Raw genomic sequence first — 16,154 nt, forward strand, 5'->3', positions numbered from 1 at the left:
AAAGAACATTTACAGTATAGAAACCCCCCAAAAACAAAGACTGACCAGCACAAATTAATGTAGAACATTTATTTTTCATTAGTAGATCAATTAAGTTCACTACAGTTTTCCAAATACATTAATTATCAATGACTAAAATAACAAATCTACAAAATATAAACGCAACGTAAAGTGTTGGTCCAATGTTTCATGAAGTTGAAATAAAAGATCCCAGAAATTCAACAAGTTCAAATGAGCCTCACAAAGCTGCATTATATCATGCTGAAACATGAGGTGATGGCGGCGGATGAATGGCACAAAAATTGTGTTTGTTGTCCGTAGTTTATGCCTAACAATACCATAACCTCACTGCCACCATGGGGCACTCTGTTCACAACATTCACATCAGCAAACCGCTCACCCACACAACACCATACACATGGTCTGCGGTTGAGGCCGGTTGGAGGTACTGCCAAATTCTCTAAAACAATGTTGGAGGCAGCTTATTGTAGGGAAATTAACATTCAATTATCTGGCAACAGCTCTGGTGGGTATTCCTACAGTCAGCATGCCAATTGCACATTCCCTTAAAACATGAGACATCTGTGGCATTGGGTTGTGTGACAGAACTGCACATTTTAGACTGTCCTTGTATTGTTCCCAGCACGAGGTTCACCTGCGTAATGATCATGTTGTTTAATCAGCTTCTTGATATGCCACATCTGTCAGATGGGTGGATTATATTGGCAAAGAAAAAATGCTAACAGGGATGGAAACAATTTTGAGCACAGAATTTGAGATAAATACCCTTTTTGTGCATATGGAACATTTCTGGTCTTGAAACATGGGACCAACACTTCACATGTTGCCAGGTCTGCCAGGTCGCAGTTGCAAATGAGAACTTGTTCTCAACTAGCCTACCTGGTTAAATAAAGGTGAAATAAAAACTAAAAACATGTTGCATTTATATATATATATTTTTTTTTCAGTGTCGATGTTTCAAACAAAGTTGATTAATAGCAAAAATAATATACCCAAACTAGTGGTGAAAACGGATCATCACCCCATCTCTATCTGATACATGTTATGTCTACTAACTCAATCCGACAGAAAACTGCAGAAGGAAGCCGTATCACCCAGTCAACCATCACACTTCATTGTTTTAACAAGTGATCCCTCAGAGGGTTTTCAACGCTAAGGGAAAATCCAGGTAATCTCAATATGTTTACAGTAGAATCTAACAAAACACACCAAAACTGACAAGGTGCACACTGATCAGTAAAGTAAAGAGAGGCTAACATTCTATAACAATCCTTTTCATCTGTACAGTTCTATCACATTGAGAAACAATAAGATTACAGTGTTCTACGCTTTCGTCATTTGATCCAATTCACTGTTACCACTTCTTCTATCAAATTAGAATTAAGTGATGGAGTGACTTTAATCTTAGCTGGTCTGAGAGAACTTCTCTCCTTTATGTATGCGTTGGTGCGTTTTTAAGTTGCTCAATTGAGAGAAACTTGTCCCACAGTCAGAGCAGTGGTAAGGCTTCTCTCCTTTATGTATACGTTGGTGTCTTCTTAAATTGCTCAATTGAGAGAAACTCGCCCCACAGTCAGAGCAGTAGTGAGGCTTCTCTCCTGTGTGAGTTCTCTGGTGAGATTTTAGCTCAGTTGATGTTTTAAAGCCTTTCCCACAGTCAGAGCAGGAGTAAGGCTTCTCTCCTTTATGTATACGTTGGTGTGTTTTTAAGTTGCCCTGTTGAGAGAAACTCTTTCCACATTCAGAGCAGGAGTAAGGCTTCACTCCTGTATGCATTTGTTGGTGACATTTTAAGGTATCCAATCTGGAGAAACTCTCTCCACAGTCAGAGCAGGAGTAAGGCTTCTCTCCTGTGTGTCTTCGCTGATGAGATTTTAGCTCAGTTGATGTTTTAAAGCATTTACCACAGTCAAAGCAGGAGTAAGGCTTCTCTCCTGTATGTATTCGGTGGTGACATTTTAATGTATCCAATCGGGAGAATCTCCCCCCACAGTCAGAGCAGGAGTAAGGCTTCTCTCCTGTGTGTATTTTTAGATGTATTTTTAGCTTTGATAGAATTGGGAAAATCTCCTCACAATGTGGGCAGTGGTGAGACCTCTTAGCTCTGTGACCTTCCTGCTGTTGCTCTCTGGATGTAGAGAATGTCTCAACATGGTCTCCTGTGTGAACAACATCAGAACAACCAGTCAGTTTGTGTGACATACATGTCAATCCCAACTCAGTTGTGATATTGATCTATTATTTTTTTAATGAAGCCTTTTTTAAATTAACAGTTTTCAAAGTGTTGAACAGAAACCCAGCCTAAAACCCCAAAGAGCAAGCAATGCAGAAGTGCAGTGGCTAAGGAAAAACTCAGTAGAAAGGCAGGAACATAGGAAGAAACCTAGAGAGGAATCAGGCTCTGAGGGGTGGCCAGTCCTCTTCTGGCTGTACCAGGTGACATATGTATTCATATGTGACTGACCGGCTTGATCTAATGTACCAACATTTTTTGTATTTTTATACATTGGATAGAAGTAGACTCAGAGCTAGAAAATTGTATATCATACACTACAGTTGAGGAACAATAGGAGAGTAATTCTGTTTTAAAAGTTGACAAACTTGTAACCTCACTTTTGAGAAAATGGCCTTTGAATGTTTTGGTACACCTACTGCAGACCTCTTTGTCTACACCCATTCAGTATCGTTCACACCCTGTGCTGTTGGCAACAATTCACGCTTTTTTGTCAACTTTTACAGACAAGGCCATATTCAATGGCTGTTGAGCGTTCGTAAATTCATCATTTATTCTGTGCTCTGAAATCTGAGTAGATAGCCAGAGTGAATGTACCAGCTACGTCTATCAATAGTTGTTGCAGTGACATAAACATTCTACTGAAATGGTTACTTGCAAAGTGGAGTCTTTTGTTAAGACATGTAGCTAGCTAGCTAAACAATGAACCACAGTCACAACTCTTGCCGTTAGTAACCTGCATGAATCTGCTGGTAGCTAACAAACCAGGTTCAATATTAGCCAGCTAACATTAGGCTATAACTAGCAACGCAAATTTCTCTGAGATATGAATAATATCACTACACAGATCATAACGTTAGCTAGCTGAACTAACAGCAGTAGTCAAGCACCCAAGCTAACGTTAGCCAGCTAGCTAACAGTGCACTAACACTTTAACTTGAAATTAAAACGACTTTGACAAAATTAGAAACGTGTAATATCTGAAAATGTAGCTAGCTAGACTATCTTACCCGTCCGTATACATGGATGGACGCTTCTCACTGATGTCATCGTTACCCTTAGTTTGAAGATGTAATCCAGAGACAGGTGTTTTCCTTACATATCATACTCTAATTCCACTGATTTCAAAACTCGGTCCTCCAGAAAGTGGGGAGGTACACTACGATATATATATATTATTTAAAGCCGCATTAGACAGGATTTCCTACACATACTGACCAGCTCAAATAGACAGAAGCGCTATATGGCAGACCAATCTGAACTAATCTCTAGGCATGTCCAGCCCACTCATTATCTCAGCCAATGATGGCTAGCTGGAAGGTTGCTGGCTTTTTCTGTGGCTAAACCAACTAGGCTCAGAATTGTTTTACTCTATTTGTATTTACAGATGGCGTACAAGTTTGTTATTAAGGCACATGAAAGTTCACATGTTCCAGAAGACATTTCTGACAAAAAAAAACACATTTTGATTTTAAAACAAAGTTTGCGTTCAAATAGCTCTACTGTGAAGTAGTGACGTGTGACATACACCTAGTTTTCTGAAACTAGTCACATATCAGGTGTGGCAAGTCCTCTTCTGGCTGTACCGGGTGACATATGTATTCATATCAGTAGGCTGTACAATACAGGGGAATAAAACTATTCTAAAAGTGGGTAAGTCAGGGTTGGGGTCAATTTCATTTAAATTCCAGTCAATTCACAAATCAAATTCCAATTCCACATTTTCCTAATTTAAAAGCATTGCAGAGAATTGGAATTTCAGTCTATTTTCTGAAGAATCTGGTATTGACCCCAACCCTGGTAACAGTGGAAGTAACAGTGGAAGAAGGGGCAAAAGGAGTGAAAATTATGAGCCATATAATCCTCCACTCACTATCACAAGGGTTAGTAACTACACAGACTCATTTCATATCATCCTCCACTCACTATCACAAGGGTTAGTAACTACACAGACTCATTTCATATCATCCTCCACTCACTATCACAAGGGTTAGTAACTACACAGACTCATTTCAAATCATCCACTCACTATCACAAGGGTTAGTAACTACACAGACTCATTTCATATCATCCACTCACTATCACAAGGGTTAGTAACTACACAGACTAATTTCATATCATCCTCCACTCACTATCACAAGGGTTAGTAACTACACAGACTAATTTCATATCATCCTCCACTCACTATCACAAGGGTTAGTAACTACACAGACTAATTTCATATCATCCTCCACTCACTATCACAAGGGTTAGTAACTACACAGACTCTTTCATATCATCCTCCACTCACTATCACAAGGGTTAGTAACTACACAAACTCATGTCATCCTCCACTCACTATCACAAGGGATAGAAACTACACAGACTCATTTCATATCATCCTCCACTCACTATCACAAGGGTTAGTAACTACACAAACTCATTTCATCCTCCACTCACTATCACAAGGGTTAGTAACTACACAGACTAATTTCATATCATCCTCCACTCACTATCACAAGGGTTAGTAACTACACAGACTAATTTCATATCATCCTCCACTCACTATCACAAGGGTTAGTAACTACACAGACTCATTTCAAATCATCCACTCACTATCACAAGGGTTAGTAACTACACAGACTCATTTTATATCATCCACTCACTATCACAAGGGTTAGTAACTACACAGACTAATTTCATATCATCCTCCACTCACTATCACAAGGGTTAGTAACTACACAGACTCTTTCATATCATCCTCCACTCACTATCACAAGGGTTAGTAACTACACAGACTCATTTCATATCATCCTCCACTCACTATCACAAGGGTTAGTAACTACACAAACTCATGTCATCCTCCACTCACTATCACAAGGGATAGAAACTACACAGACTCATTTCATATCATCCTCCACTCACTATCACAAGGGTTAGTAACTACACAAACTCATTTCATCCTCCACTCACTATCACAAGGGTTAGTAACTACACAGACTAATTTCATATCATCCTCCACTCACTATCACAAGGGTTAGTAACTACACAGACTCATTTCATATCATCCTCCACTCACTATCACAAGGGTTAGTAACTACACAGACTCATTTCATATCATCCTCCACTCACTATCACAAGGGTTAGTAACTACACAGACTAATTTCATATCATCCTCCACTCACTATCACAAGGGTTAGTAACTAGACTAATTTCATATCATCCTCCACTCACTATCACAAGGGTTAGTAACTACACAGACTAATTTCATATCATCCTCCACTCACTACCACAAGGGTTAGTAACTACACAGACTAATTTCATATCATCCTCCACTCACTATCACAAGGGTTAGTAACTACACAGACTCATTTCATATCATCCTCCTCTCACTATCACAAGGGTTAGTAACTACACAGACTCATTTCATATCATCCTCCACTCACTATCACAAGGGTTAGTAACTACACATTCATTTCATATAACTTTTTTTTAAAAGTGGCATTTTGACTATTTCCCTTCTTTAGTCTACTCTCTAAGAACTCAAGATCGCTTAAGATGTGTGATGTCCGAATTACAAAATTCAACCAAGCAACAGGCTGGGTCACAATTTATAGAGGAACTTATGAAAATAACGTAGCAGTGCATTCAGAAAGTATTCAGACTCCTTCAATTTTTCCACATTTTGTCGCGTTACAGCCTTATTCTAAAATCAATTAAATATTTTTCCCTCAACAATCTACACACAAAACCCCATAATGACAATGCAAAAACAGGTTTTTAGAAAATGTTTGCAAAAGTATTCAAAATAAAAAACAGAAATACCATATTTACATAAGTATTCAGACACTTTGCTATGAGACTCGAAGTTGAGCTCAGGTGCATCCTGTTTCCATTTAGCATCCTTGAGATGTTTCTACAACTTGATTGGAGTCCACCTGTGGTAAATTAAATTGATTGGAGATAATTTGGAAAGGCACACACACCTGTCTATATAAGGTCCCACAGTTGACAGTGCATGTCAGAGCAAAAACCAAGCCATGAGGTCAAAGGAATTGTCCGTAGATCTCCAAGACAGGATTGTGTTGAGGTACAGATCTGGGGAAGTGTACCAAAAAAATGTCTGCAGCATTGAAGGTCCCCAAGAACACACTGGCTTCCAACATTCTTAAATATAATTAGTTTTGAAACACCAAGACTTTTCCTAGAGCTGGCCGCCCAGCCAAACTTAGCAATCGGGAGAGAAGGGTCTTGGTCAGGGAGGTGACCAAAGAACCTGATAATCACTCTGACAGAGCTCCTGAGTTCTTTTGTGGAGGTGGAAGAACCGTCAAAAGGTACAACAATCTCTGCAGCACTCCACCAATCAGGGATTTATGGTAGAGTGGCCAGACGGAAGCCACTCCTCAGTAAAAGACACATGACAGCCATCTTGGAGTTTGCAAAAAGGCACCAAAAAGACGAAGATCACAAGAAAGAAGATTCTCTGGTCTGATTAAATAAAGTTTGAACTCTTTGGCCTGAATGCCAAACATCACATCTGGAGGAAACCAGGCACCGCTCATCACCTGGCCAATACCATCCCTACGGTAAAGCATGGTGGTGACAGGGACTGGGAGACGAGTCAGGATAAAGGGAAAGATGATTGGAGCAAAGAACATTGAGATTCTTGATAAAAACCTGCTCCAGAGCGCTCAGGACCTCAGACTGGGGTGAAGTTCCACCTTCCAACAGGACAACGACCCTAAGCACGCAGCCAAGACAATGCAGAAGTGGCTTCGGGACAAGTTTCTGAATGTCCTTGAGTGGCCCAGCCAGAGGCCGGACTTGAACCCAATCGAACATCTCTGGAGAGACCTGAAAATAGCTGTGCAGTGACACTCCCCATCCAACCTGACAGAGAATGGATGGGAGAAACTCCCCAAATACAGGTGTGCCAAGCTTCATACCCAAGAAGAGGCTGTAATCGCTGCCAAAGGGGATTCAACATTACATTTGCAAACATTTAAAAAACCTGACATTTGACATGTGGTAATGTGTGTGTAGATGGATTTAAATTGTAGTTCTCATCAATTTCAGAATAAGGAAGTAACAGAACAAAATGTGGAAAAAGTCAAGGGGTCTGAAAACTTTCCGGATGCACTGTAGATAGAACCTGCTGTTACCATGACTAACAGATGTACCAATCTCCTCCTCCTCTTCTTCATCTTTAATGATGACATTCAGCTCCAGTGTTTGACTGCAGTCTTCCAGCTTCACTGATGTCATCTCTGGATCCTGCAGTGCAAACTGGGCTCCACTGTCACAATCAGGACCCAGTGACTGTAGGTTTGGACTCAGTGTGGAAGGAGAGAAGCAGGCTGGGTTTGTCCTCACTGTTGATGTTAACGGCCTCTTAATCTGAGTCGGCCTGTAGTTATGTAGACAAAAGGACACAAAAGTTAGTGTTGACAGTTCTGGCACTTTACTCTGTAAAAATATATTCTCTTTTTTCTTGTTCAATTATCTAATTTCAGTAGATTAGGTAGATAATCCTTGACAAAACATTCATTCACATTAGACACAAAGTACACATTTTAAATTGCACAATATAAGTGCACTTAATCTACATTAGATTTCTTAAAATTCACAAAAATGCATAAAACAATTTAGGACAAGGTTGCAGTATGATTTAGGCAGCACTATGTACAATGTACAAGACTGCAGTATGATTCAGGCAGCACTATGTACTATGTACAAGATTGCAGTATGATTTAGGCAGCACTATGTACTATGTACAAGGTTGCAGTATGATTCAGGCAGCACTATGTACTATGTACAAGGTTGCAGTATGATTCAGGCAGCACTATGTACTATGTACAAGGTTGCAGTATGATTCAGGCAGCACTATGTACTATGTACAAGGTTGCAGTATGATTCAGGCAGCACTATGTACTATGTACAAGGTTGCAGTATGATTCAGGCAGCACTATGTACTATGTACAAGATTGCAGTATGACTCAGGCAGCACTATGTACTATGTACAAGGTTGCAGTATGATTCAGGCAGCACTATGTACTATGTACAAGGTTGCAGTATGATTCAGGCAGCACTATGTACTATGTACAAGGTTGCAGTATGATTCAGGCAGCACTATGTACTATGTACAAGGTTGCAGTATAATTCAGGCAGCACTATGTACTATGTACAAGGTTGCAGTATGATTCAGGCAGCACTATGTACTATGTACAAGGTTGCAGTATGATTCAGGCAGCACTATGTACTATGTACAAGGTTGCAGTATGATTCAGGCAGCACTATGTACTATGTACAAGGTTGCAGTATGATTCAGGGGCATGATTCAGGCAGCACTATGTACAATTGTTATGAATAACCTTGTATTCCCTGTATTACTTCACTCACAAAAACCTATTTTATTTCCCGTTCACACAACAGTAAGAATTATCAGTGTCTGAATATTAGAACTGATAACCATTACATTCAGCTTCAGAACTGGAGAGCAACTGAAATGTTCTCTCTCTGATGAGGCACTACCTGCACTGAAGTCCGTTGATGCAGACCTCCTATGGTATCATGGAGGTCCACAAACAAACCTTTAAGGTGCATGTCTGTTTAACTCTGTACTAAGAAAATAAAACAATAAATCCCTGTTAACTTCTACCACACCCTCCCCTTCCCCCCAAAAACCCTCCCACACCCCCCAAAAAACTATATCAGATCCCTTTCTGCGTTTGCAAACATTGGGGTCTATATCATGCTGAGACAATCCACCCAGAGGTTATCCAGCTTATCAAAATCCATACCGACAGTAACATCTGTTACCCCCAACAACTCTGCTGCAGTTTACAAGATAACTTTAAACCTGGTATTTCTGCTTTACACAATCCAAGTTGTTGATAACCTCACAAATGAAAACTATGAAGTACAAATTATTCACTATTAAAGAATCCTTTGTCACAGTGCATTTATGGGCACAAGATTTCTGAACAGGCCTCGAAACCATGTCAGGACTAGTAGAAAGACCAGTTCTGACAGTAGGTCCTCTTACTACAGGACCAGCCATGGAAGCTCTATCAGTCTGACAGCAGGTCCTCTTACTACGGGACCAACCATGGAAGCTCCATCAGTCTGACAGTAGGGCCTCTTACTACAGGACCAGCCATGGAAGCTCCATCAGTCTGATAGTAGGTCCTCTTACTACGGGACCAGCCATGGAAGCTCCATCAGTCTGATAGTAGGTCCTCTTACAACGGGACCAGCCATGGAAGCTCCATCAGTCTGCACTGTAGTTCCACCAGTCTGTCTTACAGCCTCTGCATATGATACATCAAGACAGATTCTATATCTCTGAGCATCTCTCTGCACCCGGCATCCACCAAATGCTGCTCTTTGTCCTCCACACAATTGCAACACTTAACAGTCACATTGCTCCAACATTCACTGTAATCAAGTTCCCCAACACACTTGGCACATCTTTCCACTCAACAGCTACATGTCCCATTCTTTGGCATTTAAAAACACTGTGATGATTCACTGTTGCTGATCCAGTTTCAACTGTTCTGCCTGCTGTCATGGAACCCTGACCTGTTCACCGGATGTGCTACCTGTCCCAGATCTGCTGTTTTCAACTCTCTAGAGACAGCAGGAGCGGTAGAGATACTCTCAATGATTGGCTATTAAAAGCCAAATGACATTTACTCCTGAGGTGCTGACCTGTTGCACCCTCGACAACCACTGTGATTATTATTATTTGACCCTGCTGGTCATCTATGAACATTGGAACATCTTGGCCATGTTCTGTTATAATCTCCACCCAGCACAGACAGAAGAGGACTGGCCACCCCTCATAGCCTGGTTCCTCTCTAGGTTTCTTCCTAGGTTCTGGCCTTTCTAGGGAGTTTTTCCTAGCCACTGTGCTTCTACACCTGCATTGCTTGCTGTTTGGGGTTTTAGGCTGGGTTTCTGTACAGCACTTTGTGACATCAGCTGATGTAAGAAGGGCTTTATAAATACATTTGATTGGTTGATTGATGAGGCTGGGTCAAAATCACTGACATTGAAGCTAAGGAATCCTATTCTGTACTTTTCCAGACAAAACCTTCTAACACCTCAACAGCACTGATAAGCTTTCACTTCTTTAACCCCCTTTCCTACTGATCAACCTTTAGGCTTCAACCACTCTGTCTTCCTGAGCTTCGTCCCATTATGATTTTCCATTTGAAAAATCTTCCTTTGCTGAACCTGACTAGTACAAGATATTAACTATCTACCATGGACACGGATCCTGCCCAGCTGAACTTCACCTCTCTCTAAGGCCTTGGTTAATCAGATAGGGTGTAAATGAGGCCCTGTGGTCTCCTCAAACATCATCCCAACTTTCCACTGTGACACATTATTACTCTAGCTCCCTACCTTGGACCTCTGGAGTTTCTATACTACATGCGCCACTGCTTCCAGTATCATTATCTCTGTTCTTCCTATGTCTTTCCACTACAGACCATTCAAATACTAGGCCCTCATCCTCCGGCTCCATATCATCAGAACTGTCCCCCACATTGATCGCATTCCAGCACAGTTGTTGCTTCTCAAACTCTCTCTCCGTTTCAGGGGTGTCTAACTCATTCCATCGAGGACCGAGTCTCAGCGGGTTTTATTTTTTTCCTTTCAATTAAAACATAGACAATCAGTTGAGGTGAGTTCCTCACTAATTAGTGACCTTAATTCATTAATCAAGTACAAGGGTGGAGCGAAAACCCGCAGACACTTGGTCCTCCATGGAATGAGTTTGATACGTGCTCCGATTCATCCGCATTAATCGACGCCATTCCATGCAGTTGGCCTCTCTCTCCAAATGGTGAAGGATAACTTCAGCTAGCTTCTCTCTATTTTGACACTCCATCACACAGCCTCATGTCGCCATTTCCCCACGAGCAAACTCCTAGGAAGACGACCAAAACCGTTGAAGCCGCCATTTGACGAGCCTCGTCCGAACCATCCAGATCTCGCGAGCTTACATTAACGAAACAGTGCATGTAAACTCGCGAGATCAGGATGCTTCGGACGAGGCTATTTACCAGCTCATAAGCATCATTTTACACAAAACCAAGAACATGTAAAAACTAACTTAAATAAATGGAATCTTTATGAAATGACTAACTAAATTATATACATACACTCAGACAAACCCAAAGTCTACCTATGTGACTTGAAAAATCGTTTTTAATCACCTTCTTCACTCACTCGATTTGACCCCAAAATAACACATACAATTAAAACCTTTACCAAACGTGATAATACATTGACGGATTTGTTACCTAACATAATATACATTATTTCGACATTAGAAAGTTTAAAACGTGCTATTACATACCTGTAATAATACATTTGAAACGGACACAACCACTATCGACATAACACAGTTCTGACGTTTTCTACCCGGAACTTCCTGTTCCCAACTACGACATTGCAACAGCGTCATCTTCTTCTCTCGTATCCTGACATTTACACAATATAACGTGTCTGCCGCCACCTACTGTAAGGTTAGTAAACTGTAGAAAGAAATACATGTCCATCGTGGAAACAACGACATCAAAACCAAATACATAAATAGATAAATAAAAACATTCCAATCGTTCAGTCACAGTCCTATTCAAATCACATCCCTACACAGTCTCATGGGCCTCGTAGGGAGGAACATCTTCAGTCAGTATTCCCTGCAATCAGTGGTGTAAAGTACTTAAGTATATTGTGTTTACTGACACCGGCCGTATTCAAGGGGTGTTGGGCGTTCGTTTTTCATTATTATTCTGTCCTCTGGTACTCATAGGAACGCGCGCTATGTCTGTGTTGGAGTGTGCCCCTGACTATCCCTACATTTAAACTACAAGAAAATCGTGCTGTCTATTTTGCCTAATGTAATGAATTTGAAATGATTTATACTTTTACCTTTGATACTTAAGTATATTTTAGCAATTACATTTACTTTTGATGCTTATGTATATGTTAAACTAAATACTTTTAGACCTTTACTCAAGTAGATTTTACTGGGTGGCTTTCATCTTTTCCTTGACTCAAGTATTTTTACTTTAACTCAAATATGACAATTGGGTACTTTTTCCACCACTGCCTGCAATGCTTCCAATGTTAATTCCTGAACTCCCATAAACCTTTTAGCCGCACATACAATTTATCTCTACAATCGGTATCCGTCAACTGGTAAACGACATTATGAATCTCAACAGGCTGCGGGGCATCCCCTGCCATAGCTTCCTCAGCACCAATCGCTCTTTAAACTATTTCCCGCGCCTCCCAGTAGGAGAAGTACTGTACAGTTTCTTGATGTGGATGTACCCTGATATAATAAAAATGGATACATGCCATTGGTCAGTTTCGGTGTTATGAAACTGATGGAGGCTATTTGTTAAATGTTTTGTTTATTTATTTATTTAACTAGGCACAAAGCATACATAACAGGTTAGGATAATTAAAGTGGCAGGTTAGGACAATTAAAGTGGAGGTTAGGAGACTGAGGATAAGGTTAGGAAAAGGGTGAGGGTGAGGGTTAGGGATTTGTTTACCATGCAGGTTAGGATAACTAATGTGGCAGGTTATGATAATTAACGTGGGGGTTAGGAGACTGAGATTAAGGTTAGGAAAAAGGGTTAAGGTTAGGCATAGCTACAATTCTACAGTTCTCAACAACTGTTGTACCCAACGCAAAAGAAACGGCCACGGACCAATGGGGAGCATCAATTGGTGTAAACTTGATATCATGAAACACCCGATATCAGAGAACGCCCCAAATTGCGGTCTGCAATTACACCCTTCTCGGAACAAGGGGCCAGGCTTCCAGTCTACAAGCATGCATTCTCGGTACTGCAGTTCAGCTGAAGCACGGCCCAATTCCCATTCCCATTGACGGCCCCACAGCGAAGTCAATATTTTTTTTTAACAAGACAAATTACTCATCAAGTTTGTAAACAAAACATCCATTGAATTATTCAAGTAATTGCCTTTGTCAGATTTTTTTCCCATCACTCACAGCCAAGGTTAACCATTTTAGTGAGCTTATGTCACATGCAGATGCTGAAGGGAAAACACACCTCTTGACCTGCTGTGCATAATGTAGGTTAAGGTGCAGCCTCGTCTCATAGAGATGTAACATACTAAAAATAAAAATGGGACTCTCAAAATAGTGTGATATGTAACCATAAAAACGTAACATAAGACAGACGGTTACTTAATAATATGAATTTGGTGGTGCTGTACTGTAACAGCGAGCTGAGCCAGTTGAAAGTATTGACAACAGGGATATATTGTTGAGGACTGTGTGCTCCTGAAGTGCTGTGGCCCTGTGTGTTCCTTCATTAGTTTTGTGTTTTTTATTCATTTATTTCTGTTACCCTCCTACCTGAGTGGCGTTGCACTGTTAAAATCATCCCAGTGTGGAGATGAAACACCTGTGTGTTGCAAAGCCACATGCTCTGTCCTCTCTGCTCTACCTAGGTGTTTTAATGTGGGTAATACAGAGATGATACTAATTCAGAGAGAACCACGACTCTACCTAGGCGTTTTAATGTGGGTAATACAGAGATAATACTCATACCGAGATAACCACTGCTCTACCTAGGTGTTTTAATGTGGGTAATACTAATACAGAGATAATACTAATAGAGATAACCACTAATCTACCTAGGTGACTTAATGTGGATAATACTAATACAGAGATAACCATTGGACATGCATTTCCCATTATGCCTTTGTGTTTACCACTTCAGATCCTTACATTGTAGTTTAAAGCATATACAGGGCATTATACAAGACCCCTTGACTTTTTCCACATATTGTTACGTTACAGGCTTATACAAAAAAAAATTATACCGCTCATCAATATACACACAATACCCCATAATGACATAGCGAAAAAAAGTTTTTCATACATTTTAGCAAATTTATAAAAATGAATCCTCATTTGCATAAATATTCAGACCATTTGCTCTGAGACTCAAAATTCAGCTCAAGTGCATCCTGTTTCCATTGATCATCCTTGAGATGTTTCTACATTGGAGTCCTCCTGTGGTAAATTCAAATGATTGGACATGATTGGAAAAGCACACGCTTGTCAAAATAGTTGACAATGCAAGTCAAAGCAAAAACCAAGCAATGAGGTCTAAGAAATGTTCTGTCGAGCTTCGAGACAGGTTTGTGGTGAGGCACAGATCTGGAGAAGAGTAGAAAATCATTTCTCAAATCTCTGTTGGCTGGGCTCCCAGCTTGTGCCATCCAACTCCTGCCCCACGTTGGGCACAAACATTCGAAGGGCTCCCGAATGGCGCAGCGGTCTTAGGCACTGCATGTCAGTACAAGAGGTATCACTACAGTCCCTGGTTCGAAACCAGGCTCAATCACATCCGGCCATGATTAAGAGTCCCAAAGGGAAGCGCACAATTGGCCCAGCATTTGGCTGGGGAAGGCCTTAATTGTAAATAAGAATTTGTTCTTAACTGACTTACCTAGTTAAATAAATAAATAATTAAAGTGGGATGCATGCCAGAAAAGCCACTAAACAATACATTAATTGCACTATAACAGTGCCCACAAACTGTTAGGACCCAACAGCATAGTCCCAACAATTTAACACTGCTACACCTGGCTATCAGCGGAGCCTTGTCTGTCATCAAAACAGTTCATTAGGCCTCATTTACTGCCTTTTAAAATAACATGGCTGACTTGCTTAAACAAATGTGGTTTCTACTGACAATTGAGATGTTCAAACTATGGCATAAGGGGACGAAAAGCGGATAAGAGGTAATCCGTAATTTCGATTAAGACATCAATGAGCGAGCTATGACGGACATATTCAATATAACTATTTGTGCAGCCCTTTTGAAATGCAAAGCGACAAAATTCAGAACATGGGCCGTTCTTACAGTGTTCTCCATGTACGCCAAGTCAGAACCGTAGGATAAATAAAGGGGCATATAAGCAGACAATGAAAACCCTTACAATATTCAATGATGACTCTAAAACAGGTTATTGGCTACATGTGAACCACCAAGTCAGAACAGTAGGCAAAATTAAGAGGTGAAAATAGACCAAATTATTAGGGTGAGGCACATAGGCTACTGAGATCTTACTACACAACATAGACTTAGTATTACTTTCTTAGCTACAGTATTCACATCTCCCTGGCATATTACATCATTTATGCACCAGCATACAAGACATTTTTGGACTCACCTTGTTGTGCTGTGCTCACTTGAACAGGAAGGTGGCGCGGCGGTCCTTCGTGGGTTTATTTTGTCATCGAACTTCATCAAAGTCTGGCATTCTCTAGATTTATGGTGCTTTCAAGACAACTGCGAACTCAGGAAAAAAATGATGACGTCAGTGATTTTCAGGTCGTAGCTGTAGAAAGAGGCCCGAGTTCCCAATTTACAATTCCGAGTTGGAGGAAAGTTCAAAATGTATTTTCCCAGTCGTAGCTTGTTTTTCCCTGAGTTCCCAGTTGTCTTGAACCCACTCAAGTCAGATTTTTCAGTACCGAGGTAAGTTGTTTTGAGCGCGGCACAAATCAAGCTTCATTGACAGCATGGCCAATGTTGAATGTTTACCAAATTAAACTAGGAAAATAACCCCTTAATCTTAGACTTGGGACCACACAGCCACTCCACTGATTAGCAGGCTAATGATTGCTTTGCAATGCTTGCAGTTTGCCACTGATTCCTTCCAAACCACTCATTGTTGAATTTGCAATTTGTTGTGTGATGTTTGTGTCCAATGACCAATGAGCACCGATACATTTTATCTAAAATTTCTCATTATTTCTCTTCATATGACAAAGATTAAAAAGGATTTGCCAGTAGATTGTCAACTTGATTCATGATGATGACTGCTAGCTCAGATTTTGAAAGTACGATGT

At 40.5% G+C, this 16,154-nt stretch overlaps 1 protein-coding gene across 1 annotated transcript; it reads right to left on the reverse strand.

The window, feature by feature from the left end:
* Window positions 1–60: 60 nt before the first annotated feature.
* On the reverse strand, window positions 61–11,682 carry LOC139395893 (zinc finger protein 664-like). Its single transcript, XM_071143206.1, has 3 exons — window positions 11,604–11,682; window positions 7,399–7,643; window positions 61–2,180 (listed from the first exon to the last, which is right to left on the reverse strand). The coding sequence occupies exons 1-3, from the start codon at window positions 11,615–11,617 to the stop codon at window positions 1,426–1,428; spliced, it is 1,014 nt and encodes a 337-aa protein (XP_070999307.1). The 5' UTR covers window positions 11,618–11,682; the 3' UTR covers window positions 61–1,425.
* Between the last annotated feature and the right edge of the window lie 4,472 nt (window positions 11,683–16,154).

This window comes from Oncorhynchus clarkii, unplaced genomic scaffold (genome assembly GCF_045791955.1).
Source record: "Oncorhynchus clarkii lewisi isolate Uvic-CL-2024 unplaced genomic scaffold, UVic_Ocla_1.0 unplaced_contig_307_pilon_pilon, whole genome shotgun sequence".
NCBI classification, from domain to species: Eukaryota; Metazoa; Chordata; class Actinopteri; order Salmoniformes; family Salmonidae; genus Oncorhynchus; species Oncorhynchus clarkii.

Bases quoted from the DNA above. Each gene is read 5' to 3' on its own strand.
- LOC139395893 (XM_071143206.1), bottom strand. The intron at 2,181-7,398 runs GTAACAGCAGGT...TTGTTCACACAG, and splicing joins TGGTACATCTGTTAGTCATG to GAGACCATGTTGAGACATTC.